The sequence below is a fragment of the Pyxicephalus adspersus genome, chromosome 9 (assembly GCF_032062135.1).
Source record: "Pyxicephalus adspersus chromosome 9, UCB_Pads_2.0, whole genome shotgun sequence".
Lineage (NCBI taxonomy): Eukaryota > Metazoa > Chordata > Amphibia > Anura > Pyxicephalidae > Pyxicephalus > Pyxicephalus adspersus.
Window position 1 is genome coordinate 52615734 of NC_092866.1, and position 17329 is coordinate 52633062.

Consider the following 17329-nt stretch of genomic DNA (forward strand, 5'->3'; position numbering starts at 1 on the left):
TGTACACTAACATGGAAGGTCTGCTTACACACAATTTGGGAAGGGGTCTAAAGAGTGAAAGCGGACATCATTGCTGTGGGGCATCATCCTGATGGTGATATAGTCGGAGCATGCCTGTGTGATGTGTTTCCGCACTGGTATAGCATGTGACTGACAGCGCTTCATCAACACTGAGGGCCAGTTGTCACCCTGTAATAGGAAGAACCCAAATAAAGACCTGTTTTACACACTTTTTTTAGTGTACACTTTATAAGATTTATTAAGTTTTTATTTAGATTCCTTTATTTAAAATAACAAACATGAACATAATAAAATGAATTCAGAGCTTCAAGACTTCTCCCGTTTCCTTAGTCAGCAGAAAACCATGTGACGCGATCACGTGATTGTCTGGTCAGCTGACAACGTTTCACCAACCAGCAGACGTCTTTGTACACCAGCTTAGCACGGCTTTAACGGCAGCCATATTTGTACTCTCAGTGACAGAATTCCGGGGTCGGACGTATTGGTAGCTATGGCTGATAGAAGCGGCCCGGGCTCGGTCTCCTGGCGGGGCATAGCGGTGCTGTTACTGGGCCAGGTACTGGCTGCCGCTGTATACACCTCAGAAGCTCGTCAGCTCCGTTTCGTCACCTTGGTAAGTGAAGGGGAGGGAGGCCGGGGGCTTTGTGACGTCATCATTGTATTGCATTGCCTGGTTTATGAGGAGACCCGGAAGTGGCAGCGTTAGGGTGACTCCAACATTGTGCCGGTCATGGCTGCTAATATATGAGATGTCTGTATATTATACATCTTTGTTATTGCAAAGGTTTCTGTCTTTCATGGGTTAGTAAAGAAAAAAAAAAAGCCATTTTATTTGACCACTATTTAGAGAGAAAAATCACTTTCCATTGTCTTAAAGCGTCTTGTCTTGCCTTTGGACCACACGGAGGCTTCGTTGCTATGGGTGATCCCACATATGATGGGTCCTGGAGACAGCGGCACTTGGACATTTAAAGGGTCAGAATGGAGGTTCAGATTAATATGGTTGCAGAGGCAAATGCGGTCGTTGCACCATAAAAGAATTCCTCAAAGCGTACCTCAACTTAACATTTTCACTTTACATAAAAGGGTTATTTATATGTAAATTATATGTAAAGGGAAAATGTTATTTTTAAAGTGCCACCAACCAAAGGGTGGAGCAACACACCGTTCACCTTGGCGATCAAGACCGAATGGGAGCGCAGAGCCTCCTGGGATACCTACGTCACACATCCTGGAGGCTCGGGGTGCTTCTTCTGCGCATGCCCGAGATCCCAGACATGTGCAGTAGAAGCATTCTATTCTTTTAACCTCCCTGGTGGTCTGAATAATAGGAATTTTTAAATGCCAAAACGGTACATTTCAAAATACTTATTATCTTAAATTTCCCGCCCTGCAGCCGCATGCTCACACTGCCCAGCCGGCATCTGCATCCCCTGGCCTCGCACCCCTATTGTTCACACGCCGGGGACGCAGATTCCAGCATCTGTGTAGCCTGGCTGGAGGACACCACCAACACCGCTGAAGGATGCCGCAGGAACGTGGGGACCAGGTAAGACTTAAAAACTCCCTGGCAATTCCTTCTTCCTCAGTCTTCTTGGCACATCACCCGATCTCACACTGGTTACCGCTTTTAGTATGAATAATTCACCATGAACCACACTTGGCACTACCGCTAGGGAGGGTAAAATAAAGAGATGTGATCTCATGCATGCGCAGTGAGATCGGCTCTCTTTTTTCCCCCTTTACAGCGGGGGAAAAAAATAGGAATTCCAGGACGATGTAGGAACGGATAGCGATAAAAAACAATCACCTTTATTTTCACAGATCCCTCCTAAACTATTCTGGATTGAGTCCTGCGCCATCCTGTAATCCACCTTCTTCCTGGCATGGAGGAAGCACCAGGCACCACCATCTTCCGACCTCTGCCTGCATCACCTGATGGTAGATCGGGTGACGTAGCATAAATAGGGAGTGCAAATGCATGAGATTGGCATCCCCCCTTCTGCGCATGCTCGATATTGGGCATGCGCAGAAGGAGCAGCCAGGGTATCTCAGGAGGCTCTGCATAGTGATAAAGACCAAAGGAGAGGAGCTTCACACAAAAAAAAGGGGGGGGGGGGGCTAATTTTTACCTTGCATAAAAAGGTTGTCTAGAAGTCACATGTCCCAGGAGGCTGCAGGCTGTTCCCTTGGGGCTTGTCACTTCTCCGAGGGGCTTTCCTACAATGTAAAAAAGAGGGCCCAAGATCATTACATTTTGTTTGTAGATTTTCAGGAAGGCACGTCACCCCATCTTACACCTGAGCAGTGCAAGATTGGTTGACAGAGGATGGGGTCACCTGTCCCTTCCTTGTCAGAAGAAAGGACAGCATGGGACCTACTTTTTTAGTGAAGGTTTCACTTTAAGCAACTCCTTCTTGCAAAAACAAGATAGCAGGCCTCCGGTTGAAATAAATTCAGGCCCTGGGCTTGTATAAACAGCAAAACAATGGCTCACTGAGCATCAAACTCACTCACAACACCAACTGAGCAAGACAGAAATAAAATAATTTTCTAGATCAGGGTTCCTCCTGCTAGGGATTACTTGAGCAACAAAGACCACCAAGCATCTTTTTGGCTATCTGTGCACTGTAATGTAAGAGACATTCATCCCATTGACACTAATATACTGCGAGCTGTAGATATAGTAAATATAGAGGGGTGTCCTGAAGTCTTGAAAGTTATTTATGTTATAAAAGGTCCAGGAACCTCATTCCTGGCTATACAGCAGACATACATATAGTGCAGTGTTTGTCCTGAGGTGCTCTGTTCCCTCACAACTGATCACACGGAGCTCCTGGCAGTATTTTGCTTCCTGATTAAATCGCACACCTGTGCTCCACCTGTACAGGTGAAAACCTAGACATGAATCTGGTGGACCCTAACAATCCAGCTTTCCACAAAACCATACATCACAAACATCTTCTGGAGCCTTAAAACAGAACAAAAAAATTTTTTTCCTGTGAAAAATCCTTGATTCCTCCACAAACTGACGCCAGCAAGTCCCACGCAGTCTTGGCTTCTCTTTTTTTATGTAGTGCTGGATGAATTGAATTGGTGGCCATCTTCACTTTCAGGTTCTTTCTTCAGGTTGCCCAAACTCGCGCTGCACAGGTGTAAGAATGGGTGGACTTACTGCACTTGAAAGACATCAAACACATTTTGTTTACATTATGGTAAAGCCATTGATGACACAAGTCTCATCTTGGGCATTTTCTGAAGGTGCAGCCCACAGCATCCTGGGATATATGATGCAAGTATCCAAGGAAGCTACGGGTCTCCCCTTTACTTCTGTGAAAGTAAAATGGAAGAGAAGGAGACCTCCCCAAAAATGTTTTTTAAAAAAGTTTTAAAAACAAAAACATTTTATGCACTGTATAAAAGGGATATACACCCTTTTATATGATATTAACAATGTGGTGATAAGTCCACTGTAAAGCACCCATCTTGCCTGCTGTCTTGTGTTTTGCCCACATATGGTAGACACCTGAGTCCTGAAGACAGCCTTGCTTGAAACCATAGAGATATTTAAAGGAATGTAAATCCAGCCTAAGACCAAGGGAAATACTGAGATCACACTGAGCTTCTGGCACTATAATGATTTTTGGATAAATAGCACACCTGTGCTCCACCTCCACAGGTGAAAACCCAGACATGAATCAGGTGGACCAGGGAAACCCTCCCATTCATTTCTCAGGCTCCAGGACCCTTACAATCTGACTTTACAAAAATCCCACTGAAAAGCCAGACAATACAAACATCTCCTGCAGCCATAAAACCTTTACCTGGGTGATACATCCAGCACTTTCCCCACCAGGCTTTGGGAAATATTGTAGAGTTGTCACCATATCATTTATCCCTATTGGAAGATTTAATCACATTCTACACCACCCCCACTGCTCTAATTGGTCAGCAAGTTTAGTGTTTTTTTTTCCCCCCTCTTTGACTGATGATGTCACGCTTCTCCCATGATCCTCCGCAGCCTCCTCTTCATTGCCACGGCACAATGGAGAGCCCAGGGGGTGGGGTCAGAGCAGTGTTTTGACAATTTAGGATGTTTAGAGAGGATAAACAAAAGTAAAACCAGGACAGATCAGTATACCCGGCTCATATCATTGGTGACTGGTTCTCTTTACATCCTATGCATAGCTTTGTGAGAGAGACAGATTGGGGTAGTAACATGGAAAGGGAAAAGGGCAAATTCTGACTACAGACCCACTAATATTCATTTTTCACTTCTATGACTTGTTTCTATTGGTTTTAATGGATTTACAGTAAATGTTTAGCTACTGTCTGATAATTTTATATTTCCTCCACCCCTGATGAAGAAGTCCTATTGTCTTGATTTATGATTACTCCATCGTTACTCCTGCAGGTATATCGTCATGGTGACCGGTCCCCAGTCAGGTCCTACCCAAAGGATCCCCATCAGGAAAGTGCCTGGCCCCAGGGATTTGGGCAGCTCACACAGGTACATTTATATAATTGTCTTTCTGTTTGTAATAATGTAAATTTTTACACAACATTAGCTCCCATGCTTCTTTTGATATTTATTCTGTTATCCATCTGATTACACAGAAGCCATTTTTGTTCACTGTTTTTTATCACTGTGATACCAAACCTCACAAAGCAGGACCTGTAAAGAATATTGCATATACAAGCGTGTTCATGCCCGTTCCCTGATGTTTGCCCTCTTGTAGAGCAAGAATCTCCCTACATAGGACTCTCTGGTCCCTATGTCACTAGTGTTTATTATAGTGGCATAAGACTAATGGAGGAACCACAGAATACAGCAGGGACATTGCTAATCAACAAGCCTGAAAATGTGCCAGATGTGGAGATTCCTCCAGTAGCGTAGTCCAGCTATAGAACAAAGATTCCAGTAATAGGCACCAGACCAGGGAAAAAAGGGTTACTGGGTTACTGTAAAAATCACTTTACAATCTTTTTCAGCATATCTATTCCTGTTGGCCCAGAAATTTTGGGCTACAGGATAATAAACAGAAGCATCTCTGTAAAACGAGTAAATATCCACGATAAATGTATATTAACTAACACATTCTATGTGATGATCATGTCATTCTCATTTTCTACTTGTCATGTTAATTAATAATATTTTTACACAGTATCTCGCCGACATATTATGCAGTGCTGTACAAAGTCCATAGTCATGTCACTGGCTGTCCCTCAAAGTGGCTCACAATCTAATATCCCTACCATAGTCATATGTCTTTAATACAGTCTAAAGCCAGTTAACTTAACTGCATGTTTTTAGGATGTGGGAGGAAACTGGAGTACACAGAGGAAACCCATGCTAACACAGGGAGAACCTGCAAACTCCATGCAGATAGTGTCCTGGCCAAGATTTGAACTTGCAAAGGCCAGTGTGCTAACCCCTGAGCCACACGTGCTGCATGTATACTGAGCATTAATACATGTGAATGCAAAGATACTGTTGTATTTCATAATGTTCGTGTTTTTTTAATACATTGCATACATGATTGTGTGCCAAAAGAATCCTCTGCTTTTCTCTACTTTCTTCAAACAAAACTACTATGGCTTCATATTTAACAGCCCTGCAATTTGTGCTCCAACGGGAGTCTGTCCACCTGAGCTTTAAAATTTGTGTGTAATTATTTTCTGTGGTTTGGATGCTACAAAGTCTCTAAAGTATAGATATATAGTTCTTTATATCGGTAAGTTTGCCAAGCATCATGATACTTAATAGATCTAATCTTATTGATACTGTGTAATGTAAATTCTTTGATGTGCATTGTATTTGCATTCTGCTTTTAGATTGGAATGAAACAGCACTGGGATTTGGGACAAACACTGCGAGATCGATACAAAGGATTCCTTAATGAGACCTATGACCGTCATGAGGTAAGAAATCATCATTACGAACTATTTAGTATCTAAAGTAAATGCATGCAATGACTTTATTATAATATCTAAAGAACTTTCCAAGCCTCTCCTGTATAGAAAGCCAAGTCTCTTCTGCACAGTACTGTGTTTGTCAGTACAATGCCAGCTTTGTCTGCTTATCTACATTACTCAGTATGATCATTTTCATGATAAATAGCAACTTCTAAAGCTACGTACACACGGCAGATTTTTATCGCCCGATAATCGGCATTGGCCAAATATCGGGCGAAAATATGCCGTGTGTACAGTCGGTGTCGTCCATCGTCCGAACAACCGTCCTGCCGGATCCACGGACGATGGACGACAACCGATCCTAATGAAAGGGAAGGGGGCGAGCGCGCAGCAGGGTGCTGCTCCGTCGCTCTCCCCCTACCCTCTCCATAGAGCATGAACGGTGCTGTATGTACAGCACCGTTCATACATCGTGCAGTCCCTTGTCGTTGCAAAGGATCGTGAAAGATCCTTTCCAACGACAAAAATTGCACATGTGTACGCAGCTTAAGGGCTGTGCTCCTAAATCCTACCCTCACACCATTAACTAATACAAGATTTCCCATGCTCCATTTTGGATCTTTAATTTATTTTGCATCCAATAGTAAATGTGCAGCAGGAGTAAAACTGCATGGGGAGCAAGGACCTTATTGGAATTTTCAATATTAAGAGACTGGTGTTATTGATAAGAAACATTTTTTAACTTGTAAAACCTTTCTGTTAATGTGTTGTGAAAAAAGTTACTGATCATAAATCTTGCATGTGCAAGATTCTGGTTAGTCCCAATCCTTGTACACATTGTGCCCCTTACTTCTGAAATTTTCACCCCCTCACCCAGTTCTAAGCATTGTACGTACCGTATTATTCTGCAGATTTTCAGTGTGCAGTAGAGGCTACCACGCTTTACAGGTAAATGATGGGCAGGACTAAGTACCAGTAAGTGCAAGTCCTTACAGGGGCATGTGTTTAAGATTAATGGGTGCTCCACAAGGACACATGTATTAATAACACAAGTTCCTGCACTTCAGCACTGTGCACCTAGGTCTAGTCTGGTTCACATTAGAATGCTATCTTACTTAATTGTAGTGAAGAAATGTTGTGACGATGACGATAGTATGATTCTGTATAACTCTGTTTCTCTTCTCCTTTTATTCAGATCTATGTAAGAAGTACGGATGTGGATCGGACATTAATGAGCGCCGAGGCTAACCTGGCAGGTCTGTACCCACCAGAAGGCATCCAGGTATTCCTCCCAAACCTCACCTGGCAGCCAATTCCAGTGCATACAGTGCCAGATTCCGAAGAACGAGTAAGTAACGATGACTATGTAACTGACAACATGGTGGTTGGCTGTATAGGTCATGACCACTCAAACACGTGTACATTTTTCTTTGTTCTTGTTGAAATAGCTTCTGAAGTTTCCTATACTGCCATGTCCAAAATATATGGAATTGCAAGAGAAGACACGACACTCCCCAGAGTATGTAAACAAGACAAAAGACAATATGGTAAGGTCATAGAGGAACAGTAATATCAAACCAGATAAGTCAAGCCAGATACACTCATATAGTCTCTGTTTTAATAGGACTTCCTACAAATGGTGGCAAATAAGACTGGACTGTCTGACTGCTCCTTAGAATCTGTGTGGACGATCTCAGACATTCTCTTTTGTGAGGTCAGTATGCAAGAAAACATTATCCTTATTATTGTTTACAGATAAACATATACATATACATATATTTCCTTGTAAAACACAACAGAGAAAATGTTTTGTGATTGGTTACTTTTGCACTTTTAATGCTAATGTCAGCTCTATTAAATTGTATGACAAAGTATTCAATATTGGAGATACTTTCAAAAAATCTAATTTTGAAAGGTGAAATAAATATGTAAAGTGTATGACAAGCCAAAACATTTTCTTTTTAGTTTTGAATAGAATGAGGAGGGGCTACAACCCTCAGGGTCATTGTTTGTTGGTTTTGTTTCATTGTGGATATTTCCCTTTATTTCCTTTCCTGGAGATGCTGCAGGAAATTAAGGGAAATTGTTCCAAAGACAATGAAGTTCCTATCTTGGAGAGTTCTTACAGAAACAGCCATATCCTCATGATGACTGATGGGAGTTGCTGTCAACTTCCTTACAGGAGGAGCAAGGGAGTGGCTTAAGTTTGACTATTCGTGACCTAGTCCTGTTTGGGAATGAGCATTTTAGGTGGCAATGGTAGGGCTCCATGGCAGTTTAGCCATCCAAACACTAAGTTTTAAAGGCTTTGAGATACAGAATCCCAGGCAATGATAACATTTTAAATGAAAGCTTGTGTTTTTAAAACCTTGTTTCTGTATATATTTTGTAATTTTAAATGTACACAGAAGCAGCCATATTCTTCTCACATCAAGTTCATGGTTCAGCTGACTCAATAAAACAAAGCTCTCCTATTGTGGCTGATATTTTTTCCTTACATTTGTCAAACAGGCAGGTAGAAAAACTACCATTTGTGGCAAATAAAACCTTTTTTAAATCTATATGTAAACCTTTAATAAGTTTTGATGCTTTTTGCATCATGTTGTACAATTTTCTTAAACAAATAAATAATTGGAATCTGTTCTAAAGAGATCCAGACACTTGCTATGCACACTGACCACACTTAGCTATTGCTTTGCAATGGGCAGCAGTGTTGTAAGCATGCATGAATTTCCTTCATTTGGCCAATTGTCTTATCCATAATATTGCTTATTCTGTTGATCGTTAGGCAGTGACTAAGCATTGTTAGCCTGTAGTAGGAAGTGTTGTTTCAGGTCTCCAGGAAAGAAACTTCTGGAAGCAACATTTCCCCATAAAAATTTGCTACATATACCCAGTTCTTGGATCAACTTTTTTATTCATAATGTAAAGTAATATTTCTGAAATTGATCCCCCTAGGCAAAGCATAACCTGAGTCTTCCCTCCTGGGCAACACCAGAGGTTTTGGCACGACTGACTGAATTGAAGGATTTCAGTTTCAGGTTCCTGTTTGGAATCATTGAACAGGAGAAGAAAGCTCGTCTGCAGGGAGGTGGGTAAACATTAAATGACAGAACACATAAACCATTATCACCACTTTTGTATTAAGAGCATAGAATAAATACATGAAAATATTGGTGCATAAACCACAGAATCACAATAACGGTAAACCCTAATTTATGTCATCTATATGGTGGTCACATGATCATTTTAATTGTTGAGAATTTTTTTTAACCACTTTATTGGATTCAGTGTTTGGTGTTTGCAAATAAATAAATATATATATATATATATATATAAGTATATGTATATATAAATATATGTGTGTAAAACGATTACTATTGGATTCAATGCAGTTATTTTGTATTGAATCCAATACAAAATAATTTGAATATGCCACCACACTCCCGCACGCAATGATGCAAGCACCGACGTCATAAGGGAACGTCGGCACACTCACCGGGGGACGCAACTCAAGACTGGCAGGACACTGGAGGAGTCCGATGGGACCAGGTAAGACTTTATTTTTTATTTTTTTAGCTATCCAGAGTGTGGCTCGGGGAGATGAAACTATGGTAAGACTATCTACATACTCATATATCTATGATAGGTAGAGCCAACTTACATTTCTACAGGTGGGAGGCAAAAGATTACTATTATTACTAAACAGGATTTATATAGTGCTAACATATTACGCAGCGCTGTATAATAAATAGGGGTTGCAAATGACAGACGAATACAGACAAAGACACACGAGGAGAGGACCCTGCCCCGAAGAGCTTACAATATAGGAGGTGGGGGAATTACCACACAATAGGAGGGGAGATATTTAGTGGTGAGAAGTAGTGACAGTATCAATAGACAGAAGGAGATGGGTAGGCAAGTTTGAAAAAATAGGTTTTGAGTGCTCTTTTAAATGAGCAGAAAGTAGGAGCAAGCCGAATAGGATGGGGAAGACCATTCCAGAGAGTCGGGCAAGCTCTAAAAAAAGTCTTGGAGCCATGCAGGTGATGAGGTTATGAGTGAGGAAGTCATTAGTAGGTCATTGGAGGAGTGGAGAGAGCAGGGGGGGAATATTTATTTACCAGGTCAGAAATATAAGTGGGACAAGAACTGGGATAAGGTGACGCCAAAACAACATGCCAGAGGGGAGGGACGAATTGTTGTTAATAGTTAGGAATATGTTGGGGGGAGATTTAGAATTTGAGGGAGGGGGGATGATGAGTTCTGTTTGATCCAGTAAATTACTAGTAATTTACTGTGATTTATGGTTATCCTTAAAGGTAGAGGTCCTTAACCCCCGGGCCACAGATTGGTGCCAGTCCAAGGCTGGTGAGTCGGGGGCTGCAAATGGGCCGGGCCCTGCTGTCAGAAAGGTTGGTGACCACTGCTTTAAGGTATGTCATTCGTTTTAGTAGATTGATCCTTAAATATATACATTTTGTTTTTACTCAGGTGTCCTGGTGGCACAGATTCTGAAGAATATAACAGCAGCTGCACACAATGCCAATAGTAGCCTTAAGCTCATTGCCTACTCATCAGTAAGTTATAATTGCACGAACGGTGCTTTTTATTTTTTTCCCCATGTTTAATGTGCATTATGTGTTTTGTTCAGCTCCTAATAGAGTACTTGTAACACTTGTCCATTGATACTTTTAGCATTTTGACTGTAATATTGTCCACTGACCCTGCTAGTTCCCCAGCTTTGGCCTGACAATTTATGGTTTTGATTATTAATAGCATTTGCCTGGGACATGCTGGTTCTATGTTGTTGCAAAATGTAAGTGACTGCCTCCTGTTTTGCATACTTCTATAGCGATAAGGTTGTACTCATATCATCTTCATTCTCAGTAATGTTGCGTTTATATTTTGCAATTAGTCCGTAAGATTTCTAAACCCAAGAAAAAAAATGGAATATATTGCAGCTTACTAGTCCCTAGATATGGTGACTGCATTCATTTTTTTTTTCAACCTACTCTCCCTCCCTCCTTTATTTTCATCTGGTTGTACTGCCAGCAACACATTGTGCTGCAAAAAGTGTGCTTTAAATAAAAGAACTGCTCCAACTCCTAAATCTTTATTTTTGTACACCCTTTGAGAAGGGGTGTTGCCAGTTATAAAAACTATACTCTTGTCAAATTTTGTATTGCCTTCCTCCTTTGGATGCACCATTATTCCATTGTCATTCCATTATGCCCCAACTGTCCAATGCTCTTTTAATGTGCCCAGCAACCACTAGGCCCCAGGAGGCGCAACAAGAGGTAACTGCTAGGAATTTTCACACTTTTTTCAAGTACATTTGCAAATGCTTAAAAACACTTCCATAGAGGTGACAAGCGGTTCCGATTCAGGTCAATGAAGATGGCTGGAGAAGTAGCCAACTGCCTTTAAATATTGCATGTAGCATCTAGAAAAACGTGAAAAAGTTTCCTATTTTTGCAAGAAGTTTTAAGCCGTTAAACCGCTAATGTAAACTAAGTGTTTTACAGTAAATCTGCTGGTTATTGCTTACTGGTACACCAGGGATCTCCTGTGGGCAGCAAATAGTTAGTGATCTGTAGCTCTCTGATCCCCTCTCCCCATGATGATAGCTTCATGTAAAGCATGCTTACAGTGAAGGCTCCTAACTTATAAGTTTTGCTCCCAGAAGATGGGAAGTAAAAAAGTTACAAAGTATCCTCCTCTAGCAGCAGAGCTGGTAGGCTGTCTGTACTCACAGAAAGCTCTCCCTACACAAAACCTAGCCTACGTGGTTACTGAAAGTGCAGGGTGGTGCCTCTGGTTAAAAGCGGCTGAGGAGAACACTGGTAAAATATTAATCTGCTTATTTTTTTTTTCTCCTTTAGCATGACACCACACTTGGTGCTTTACAGATGGCCCTAGATGTGTACAATGGGAAGCAGTCTCCGTATGCATCCTGCCATATGTTCGAGCTGTATGAAGAGAACCCTGGGTATATACATACACTTTTCTTTATATCCTTTTCTGACTTTATTTTTGTTAGGGATATTTAGTTATATTGTTTTAAGCTACTTTTTGTTTAATAAAAACACATAAGATCAGATGTATAGAGACTAGATAAATCTATATCGTGATAGAAAAGGTGACAGATGGAGCCTGGCTGGATGGTTCTTCGCGTCTGTTCGTTAACAGGTTGTTCGCTCGACAAATGGCATTTTTTATACACAAATAATGCTATTGCCTTATTTTTCCTCATTCATGTAAGTGGCTATCCACTGGCCACTTCTCATCTTTTGATCATACCTTTTAAACTGAATGCACTTTTGCACTAACATACTCCAGTCCTCATATTTATTGTGTGTACTCTGGCCTAATTACCACTATAGATCACCAGATTATACTACTTTCGTATGACAGCCACTATAGGGTCCCAAGTTTAAATCTCCACCAGGAACACATGTATGGAAATATGTTCTTCATGTGTTTGTGAGAGATTCCCTTGGGCACTTCTTCCCACATCCCAAAAAGGTACTGTCTTATCCCCCAAACGTAATTTTTACACTATGTTAGGGGGACTAGATTGTCATAGGGACAACAACCTGACAATAAATTATGTACAGCGCTGTAAGAAATGTCAGCGCCATATAAAATGCCTGATTATAACTAGCTCTTGTACTAGGCCTTTTACTTAAAGCTTACAGAACAAGTATGGGGGTCAAAAAAAGTCAGAAGGTCATACAACCTTACCACCTTACTTGTGTATTTGTTCTATGTTAGTGACCTAGAGTTTTGAAGCCATAGGCTCAGAATATTGGCCAAGCATCTAGCATTTTCAGGAGGGGAGGTCATCAGAGGCAATTGATAAATGTTCTTTATTTGGTCATAGGTCTTATATTAGGGCAGGTTGGGGGAAAAGTGCTAGGTCTTATTTTCGGGGTAGGTCTTACTTTCGGGGAAACACGGTATATATTTTTATATATATATATATATATATATATTTATTTATTTATTTATTTATATGAATATTATCTAAAGATTTCTCAGTTATTTTGTATTGAATCCAATACAAAAATATTTGAATTTCCCGCCACTCTTTCCGCCCGCACCAACGTCACTGGGAAACCCCGGAGAACGTCTCTGCAGTCGCTGGCTGAAAATCGAAGGAAGAAGATGTGTCCCGAAGAGCTGCAGGGACCAGCAGGACCCCGGGGGACAACAATGGAACAAGGTAAGTGTTTTTTTTTATGTTTTTAGCGACCCCCAGTGTGACTCGGGATTACCACTTTTTGCGTGGTAAATCCACCCTGAGACACACTTGGGAATACCTCTAAGGGGGTTAATGCTTATTTATTTATTAAGAGTATATAAATATTTGTAGGTCCATATGCCAGCTACAGGTTTATTATTGTTAATGAATAAAAGAAGGAAAAGTAGACATGATAGATGATAAACATAAAACATTGGAAACAACTACTCGTTAAAAAGGTATACTGAATATACTGAATTTGTTTTAGTATCTGAGATTATATTAGGTGGCCTATCTGAAAAGAAAAGGACTGTATTCTCCAAATCCTGAGCCTCTTCCTTACTTTGGCCTGATTTATTAAAGCTCTCCAAGGCTGAAGAAGATACATTTCATCAGTGAACCTGAGTGATCCTGCAAACCTGGAATGGATTTCTTACATCATTTATTATTTGTTATCAAATGTTTTAAAACCTGGACAGGATCCATTCCAGGTTTGCTGAATCACCCAGGTTCACTGATGAAAGTGTATCTTCTCCAGCGTTAGCTTTCTTAAATCAGGGCCTCTGTGTTGGGTCATTAGGAGTTCCACAGTTATTGGAAACAAGAATTTATATTTGCCGTCCTTTTTTCAGAAATCGTCATCGGACTGATCGCCTGTGGATGTATCCTCTTTCTCCTCATCATCCTCCTGCTCACAATTCTTTTTCGACAGAAATCACAAACCATTGGCTACCAGCATGTTTCAGATATGGGGGAGGAACACAGCTGATGGACAGGTAGCACTCTGCACTAATACATGTGGCCTTGCTGCCCCTCAACCCCGATGATCCAGTGAGAGGCAACCGAGGGATACTTTTTTTTTTTTTTTTTTCCTTTTAAGTGGGATTTTAATATTGAAATGCTTTTAAGTTTTGAATCAACAAGAGATGTTGATTTTACTTTTAAAGAAGATTGAAAATAGGAACAAAACAATGCAATCAATAACATGGATGGGGATGTCTGCACATTGATTCTTGTGAAATGTTTAGGATGATTCTAATGACATGGGTGTCCCTGTTTAGAGTACACTGTGGGTATAATATAGTTCTTGGGCTGCTACTTTAAGAAGATTATTCTGTCCGTTAGCTTTTACTTCTCTGTGCTGGCTGCAGAAGAAGAATGTAGAACACTTGGTGTATCCGTAAGCAACACAGACGTTACCACTACAGTGGCATCAAGGATGCCCTTGATTTGGTGTCTGTGATATTCTTGCACTTGTTTTTAGAACCTAGAATAATGAAATATAGTGGTGCTGCAATAGATAACAGCCATGTGGTAGCTTAATAACTTAATTGCAAGTTCTCCTAGAATCCGATGGGATGCTCAGCTTCAGTTTTTGGGTTATGTTCCCCGACGGAACCTTTAATCGGAGAGATGATCCTGTCTACCTAACATGTTTAAAAAGCCTCTTTATGTTCTGGTGTCAAGGTGGACTTTTGAAATCCCCTCTCAATTAATAACTACCTGCTCTGTTATCTTTGGGAAATAAGCTTGCTAAGGAATCTTTATCATTAGGCTCACATCTAGGTGTGTCAGCTGCCTTCCCCCTTTATGTGCTGTGTGTTTTTTATTTTCCTCTTGCTACTGCTATATATATTGATATATTTTCAAGCTCTTAATGTTGTCTTGAAGTGATTCACTTGCTGAAGAAAAAAGTTCAGCAGAGTCTCTTAAAATGGACCTTTTATGCTAAATGGAGGATCCACTTTTTGTTATCCTTCAACTTCCCCAGTAGAAATGGTTCCAAATAAACTGTAAACAAAAAGAAATGTAAAAAAAAAACTTATTCCTAGCCTTCTATTCCTGTGGGTGGCACAGGTAATGTCACCTTGCTTTCAGGCAAGAGCTGGGAGCTCAGAATCCCAGAAGAATGCAACTTTACAATAAAATGGTGGCTTTTTTTCTAAGCCATTTGTGTTAGAGAAGTGTATTGCTGGGAAAAAGCAGGAAATATAAACGTACGAAAGATTCCTAGGAAATTATTTATACACACCGGCTCCATCCCCATTATGTATTTTGCGGCATTTGTCAAGTCCGCATTTTGACTTTTAGGAAGAAGTAAGAAGGTGTAGTAGAGCTGTACAATAGAAATTGTTTTCACTTAAGTGAAAAGTGGTATTAAAGAAGAAGAATTCTAGAAAGGCAATAAGGGATAATCTATATTTCCTTTTCTCGAGTTTACTTACTGATCTTTTAAAGCTCCAGACTATCGTGGGTAAACCTAGATGATCCACCTGGAATGGGTTTCCTAAAATAATTTGCTATTATTTGGCAAATGTTTTCAATCCTGGAACAGATCCACACCCTGGTCCACCCATGATAACTTATCTTCTCTATTCTTGGGGAGGTTTAATAAATCAGGCCCCATGTTTTGTAAATGGTTTATGTGTTTTTTGGTATGTAGCAAACCATGCAGTTGGCTTTATAGCTGCACCTATCTAGTATTAAAGGATATTGTATGTTTTTTTTCTGTGGTAGTCCGTTATACTCCAGCTATATTCTGTCCAGGCAGTAAGATATTTTTTAAATATGTGTATGTGTTTTTACCTTTGTGTTTTTTAAAATGGGACCTTTGGGTTTTTGGCGTCATACTGTCAGATTCTTGAACATTTTTAAAGACTGCTGTTGTCTTATTTTTGTTGACTGATATGTTAATTATCTTGGGGAAAAAAACATTTTAAAAAACTTTTAATTGCAGTAACATATTATTGCTTGGAAAACAGTTCATAATATATGACAAGTTCAAAATGAATTGATAGCCCATACATTGCAGTGTTCTCTCCAGAAATTGTTTTTAGCCGGGTGGAGGGGAAGCTATAGCTGGGTGGATAAAAAAAGGCAGGACAACATGCGACGCCTAAAGAATTGCTCAGGTTAATATTTCGGCTTCACCCTTCTGGGGTTGTGGGGGCCAGAGGACAATCCCTCCCTTTCTCTCCCATTTTAACGTGCCAACACCCACTAAGGTGGTTCTATTTAAAGTCTATAGAGAGGGTTGGGGAGGTAGCTAACCACCCTTGAATGTTACATCAAACTTTGTATTGCCTTCCTTAGTATGCACCATTTTTCCATTGTCTTTCTATTATGCCCCAACTGTCCACTGCTTTTTTAAAGTGACCCATTTTAATGTGCCCAGCAACTGCTAGGCCGTGGGAGAGACAACAGGAGGTAACTACTTGGATTTTTCAGGCAAAGGACAAAAACTGAACCATTTGTTACAAAGTTACACATTTCCGCAAGAAGTTTTCAGCATTTAAACATCTAATGTAACCTAAGCCTTATACAGTAAATCTACATTTTGGTATACCAAGGCACTGCTGTGAGCAGCAAATAGTGATCAGTGCTGGAGCTCTGTGATCCCCTCTCAGTATAATGATCGCTCCATGTAAAAGAACGGTACAGTGAGGGATGGTAGCTTGTCAGTTGTTGCCAAAAGATAGGAAGTGGAAAAAGATACAAAGTATAAATCTGCCTTTCTTCTGGCAGGCTGCTTTTACTCGCAGATAGATGACAGCTAGGTGGCTTTTGAAAAGTGCTGGGTGCTGCACCCAACTAAAAGAGTCCGGGGAGAACACTGGATTGATTCTTCTCTAACTGCTTCCATTGGTGACTGATACATATTAAATATATAATCTGCCTACAACGGATTTTTTTTACCAATGGGTATATAATAAAGAGCCGACTCTTCCACTGCTCAGTCTATATAATAGTACTGGTTTAATCATTGTCTTTATTTGATCTTTAACTACAACTATAAACTGTTTAGTTGCTCAGGGTAACATTTTCTGTACAATTTCCTTTTCAAGTTGGTACCCAGTGTCCTTCAAAACGTTTACCAAACAGAACACAATCTGCAGTAACCATTATAATTACCTCTGTATCATTTTAAAGATGTCTGATTGTTTTGTGCACAATCATTTTAATTTGTTGTAATGTTTTTTTGTGTTCTATCTTTGTGAAATGACCAAAATTTAAATAATGTGACATTCAAAATAAAAAGAGGAGGTGGTCTTTAAGTCTTATTATTGTGAATGGGCAGAGCTGGAGATGTACTGAAAAGTTTTCTCCTAAAAAACAGCACCAACTACAAGGTATTTATTAATCAGT

General features: G+C 40.3%; 1 protein-coding gene across 1 annotated transcript; it reads left to right on the forward strand.

Annotated features, from left to right (window-relative positions):
* The first annotated feature begins 415 nt into the window (after positions 1-415).
* ACP2 (acid phosphatase 2, lysosomal) lies at positions 416-17233 on the forward strand. Its single transcript, XM_072421547.1, has 11 exons — positions 416-634; positions 4436-4531; positions 5857-5943; positions 7133-7285; positions 7386-7484; positions 7562-7651; positions 8896-9028; positions 10432-10517; positions 11823-11929; positions 12969-13165; positions 13816-17233. The coding sequence occupies exons 1-11, from the start codon at positions 512-514 to the stop codon at positions 13950-13952; spliced, it is 1308 nt and encodes a 435-aa protein (XP_072277648.1). The 5' UTR covers positions 416-511; the 3' UTR covers positions 13953-17233.
* The last annotated feature ends 96 nt before the right edge of the window (positions 17234-17329 follow it).

Excerpts from the sequence above, each read along its gene's own strand:
- ACP2 (XM_072421547.1), top strand. The coding sequence starts at position 512 with ATGGCTGATAGAAGCGGCCCGGGCTCGGTCTCCTGGCGGGGCATAGCG. Across the intron at positions 10,518-11,822 it reads AGCTCATTGCCTACTCATCA|CATGACACCACACTTGGTGC; the intron begins GTAAGTTATAAT and ends TTTCTCCTTTAG. Across the intron at positions 11,930-12,968 it reads CTGTATGAAGAGAACCCTGG|AAAGATTTCTCAGTTATTTT; the intron begins GTATATACATAC and ends TGAATATTATCT.